A 4,033-nucleotide genomic window follows, 5' to 3' on the forward strand; every position below is an offset into this window, starting at 1 on the left:
ATTTATCATTCACAACTAGGCCTCTTTATCTACATTCATGTTCACAGACTTATTATATTTGTGTTTGCAGCCCTACCCAAGTCTCGATTACCGGTTACAATCCAGTCACTTTCTCAAACAGAGATGTAACTGCCCCGTTCTGTGCCTTTGCTCAAACTGTTCGCTTTCTTCCTACCTAGAATGCCCTCTCCCCTCTGGCGGGAGCAGCGCGGGGCACCGGGAGCAAACCCCGAAGGCGCAGAAGAACCTGGCGCCGAGCGGGCGCGCCCCGGACCCGCGGGGACGCGGCTGGGCTTCGGCTGGTCTCGGCCGCCTCACCTTGCAATCGTTGCGGACGAACATCATGCCGTGGCCGGGATAGATGGGCCCCGAACAGAAGTAACACTTTTCGATACGCATATTGAACCCGCGTGGGTCCCCACCGCCCAAACGCCGAACCTGAGGGGAAGTGACGTAGCGCCCTCACAGGAAGTGATTCTCTTCCCCGTTCCCGACCCGGAAAAGGGCGTCCTTCGCTCCTATGAACCCCTGAGAACCGGTGCGAACCTGACGGCGCCTCCCGGCGGCCGCGCGAGCGAAAGCCGTGCCGTGTGCGCAGGCGCAAGCTCAGGCGCAGGCGCAGAAGTGCAGACTCGGCTTGGCCGTCTTTTACGCTGGGAAAGTGACGCGTGGTTTTGCCCCGCCTTCGGAACGCTCCCTTAGAGCCCTTGTTTTTTCCTCTCTGAGTCAGCACTTAAACGCAGGTTTTATATGTCTTGTCTTTGCTTTGTGCTTTGCCCCAGAGGGCTCTCCGCACACTGGGCTAACTCATCTCGTTCGTCCACTACCTGCGCTAGGCCAGCCCTTGATTCCCGTCCCAAGCGAACTTGCCGGTGTAAGCGGCGAGAACCTTCTGCCTAACGTACTTTGAAGACTGCAACGCAAACACATAAGTCGCCGGGGCTCCGAGGACTTTACTAGCGATTTTTTGAAAATATGAAGTGGTGTTCTCCTCCTTTACCCCCAATTTTAATTAATATGCATGTGTAGTAAACAAACATTTTCACAGGAAACTAAAGTTCCCTCCCAAGCCTCCAGTCCTCCCCAGTGGCAAACGGTTCCTTTTATTACCTACCAGAGATTTTCCGTGCGTAGACAAACGTGTATGTTTGTGTGTGTACGTGTCTCTCCCCCCTCTTCTTTAAAATACTTATGAACATACTGTTCACCCTTTTCTGCATCTTGCTGTTATCTGTTTTCATTGGAATGTGAGCTCTATGAGAGGCAGGTATTTTTGTCTGTTTTGTTTACAGGTGTATCCTCAGTATCTAGAACAGTTCCGAGCTCATAAGCATTCAATACATATTTTATTATGAATATTCTTTTTCATAGTTACATGTGTGCCATTGTATGAACGTATAATTTTAATTGGTCACTTATCAATAGGCATTTCTATCTTTTGACATACTAAGCATCCTTACTGACGTACTTTTTTTTTTCAAAAGAGTTTATCTGTATAGAACTGCTAGATCAGATATATACAGTTTTAAAATTTATTCGAGAATACTAAATTGCCTCCCAAAAGTTTTTGCCAAATAATACTGTTTTTCGCCACACACCTGTCAAAGGTGATCATTGCCAACCTGAGCTGAAAAGTTTTTCCGTTATTATTTCAATTTGCATTTATTTATGAATGAGATTAAGAATCTTTCCCGATGTTTCAAGTCTGTTTTTCTCTGTGAATTGCCTGTTTATGTCCTTTACACAGTTTTCTATTGTATTGTTGATTCTTAAAGGCAATTTACATATTAGGGTTATCCCTTTGCTGACATACTTTTAGAATTATTTCCCAATTTATCAATATTTTAATCTTTGTGTATAGTATTTTTCCATGCAGAAATGTTTTATTTGTATGTATTCAGATTTATCTAATCTTTTATGGTTTTGAATTTGGTATTTTGCATGGAGCTGCATTTCTCACTGCAAAATTGTTATTCAGAATTTTTCTTTTATTTTGTAGTGTCATTTTTTACATTTGCATTTCAGCTGATCCAGAATTTAAGTATAAATAACGACATAGGAATCCAGTATTTTTCTCCCAATACTATATAGTGTATAAGGCATCCTTTTCTCCACTGATTCAAAATGTTATTTTTCTATGGGTCTACCTCTGAATTCTGCTTTGTTCCATTTTTTTATCTATTTATGTGCTACTTCCCAAATGTTTAAATTACTGTAATTTTTTAAATAACTTGGTTTTCCTCTTCTCCCTTTCTTCCTTGTCTTTATTATTCATTGTTTCTGTGGCTAATCTTCAAATTTTATTCTTACATTTTAACTTTAGAATCAGTTTGTCTAGCTATAATGTGCATATACACGTTTTCTCCTTTTATCTGATACTTATATTTTTCTTGTCTGTTCATTTGGCTAGTAATTCCAGAATGATGTTAAACAGCAAAGGCACATACCAGAAATTTTAGTAATAAACATCTGCCCAACACTTCATTGTCCACCAAGAAATGGAAAATTATTTTACTCCTTTTTAATCTCCCTCTCCTATCTTCTTCAACAATTATGGAAGAGCCTTATCAGTCTGCCCAACGTCTTTACACAGTTCCTTCCAACTCTCAGTTTTTTTCCTGCTACTTCAACAAGAAATTTCCTATTCTTCCCACCTACATGAGTACCCAGCTTTACTCCATTACCTTTGATGTCAGAGGCCTCCTCTCTTATCCATGTTCTTAATTTCATACCTTAAGGGAGATTTGTTCCCTTCAGCCTATGAACATACTCAGTGCTTCACTACAGGTTGAATTGGTAACCAGCCTTAGAAATTTTTCTTTTCTTTGCAACTATTTTAATAGAATATAAGAGGAAGGGGAGAAAAACATGTATTCCACATTCAACAAATTGAAATGAAATCTTGGAAATACTATTTCTTTTCATTTATCCTGCTTGGGACTTAGGATTCCTGGATCTGAGAGTATGTGTCTTTTATAGTTACTGGAAAACTCTTAGCTATTACCTTTTCATATATCGTCTCTTGCTCCGGTTTCTCTAATTTCTTCTTCTGGAATTCCTAATATGTTTTTTTTTTTTGGGGGGGGGGTTGGAATGTTTTTCTTTCCTCCATATCTCTTAACCTCTCTAATACTTTCTAATTCTTTCTCTCTCTCCTGAATTCTGTGTAATTTCCTTTGACCTACATTCTACTTCACCAATTTTCTCTTTAACTCTGTCAAACCTTAACATCTAACCATTAAGTTTTGAACATCAGTGTGGCTATATTTTTTATTGCAAAGTTGTCTTTTAATTCAAACCAGTTTGGTATCTTTAATATTGTCTTCCCAGATTTTTTAATTCCTTTAATATTTGTAATTATTTAAAATATTTTTCCTTTATGGTCTCCATGTGGTAAGTATATTACTTTAAGTTCTTAAATGCCAAATCCTGCTATTTGGTCTACTGAACCTTGTTCGTGATTGGGGGTGATGAGGGTGAGGAAGAAGTGGACTGTATTTTTAAATTGTGAGCTCATCCACAGTTGGGTGTTCTCTGTAGAAATTCTGTAAGGTCTATGTAGAGATGCTCCCTCTGAAAAGATTTTGCTTGGCTTCTACCAAGTAATCCATAGAAAATCTTTTTTTTATGTTAATTTTTATGTTAATTTCTTGGCTTAAACATTCCCATAAAAAAAATAGGTAGTGTAAACTTGAATCTCAAATCTGTGTAAGAGCAGACTTATGGTGATAAATTATTACAGCAGACAAAAGACATAGACCAGGTCCTGGCTTAGTGTGTTTAGGGATGGAGGGCTCTCAGTTCTGGCACCCTGCTCCCAGCAAATGCAGGGTTTTCTCTAATGGTATGTAACCATTAAAACCAGGGGCCGGCCCAGTGGCGCACTGCTACAGTGCACCGCTTCGGAGCACGGTGGCGCTCCCACCGAGGGTTCGGATCCCACCGAGGGTTCGGATCCCACGTACAGACCGACTGCTCACTGGCTGAGCGAGGTGTGGGCGCAACACCGAGGGTTGCGATCCCGTTGCCGGTC

General features: G+C 40.8%; 1 protein-coding gene across 1 annotated transcript in view; it reads right to left on the bottom strand.

Moving 5' to 3' along the window:
• RSL24D1 (ribosomal L24 domain containing 1) overlaps positions 1-518 on the bottom strand; it is a 37,699-nt gene extending 37,181 nt beyond the window's left edge. The window contains exon 1 of the mRNA XM_008584267.1: positions 319-518. Coding sequence (XP_008582489.1) covers positions 319-399 — 81 coding nt within the window. The 5' untranslated portion in view covers positions 400-518. The remainder of the gene's footprint in view (positions 1-318) is intronic.
• Between the last annotated feature and the right edge of the window lie 3,515 nt (positions 519-4,033).

Source organism: Galeopterus variegatus, unplaced genomic scaffold, assembly GCF_000696425.1.
Source record: "Galeopterus variegatus unplaced genomic scaffold, G_variegatus-3.0.2 Scaffold3192, whole genome shotgun sequence".
Taxonomy (NCBI): Eukaryota; Metazoa; Chordata; class Mammalia; order Dermoptera; family Cynocephalidae; genus Galeopterus; species Galeopterus variegatus.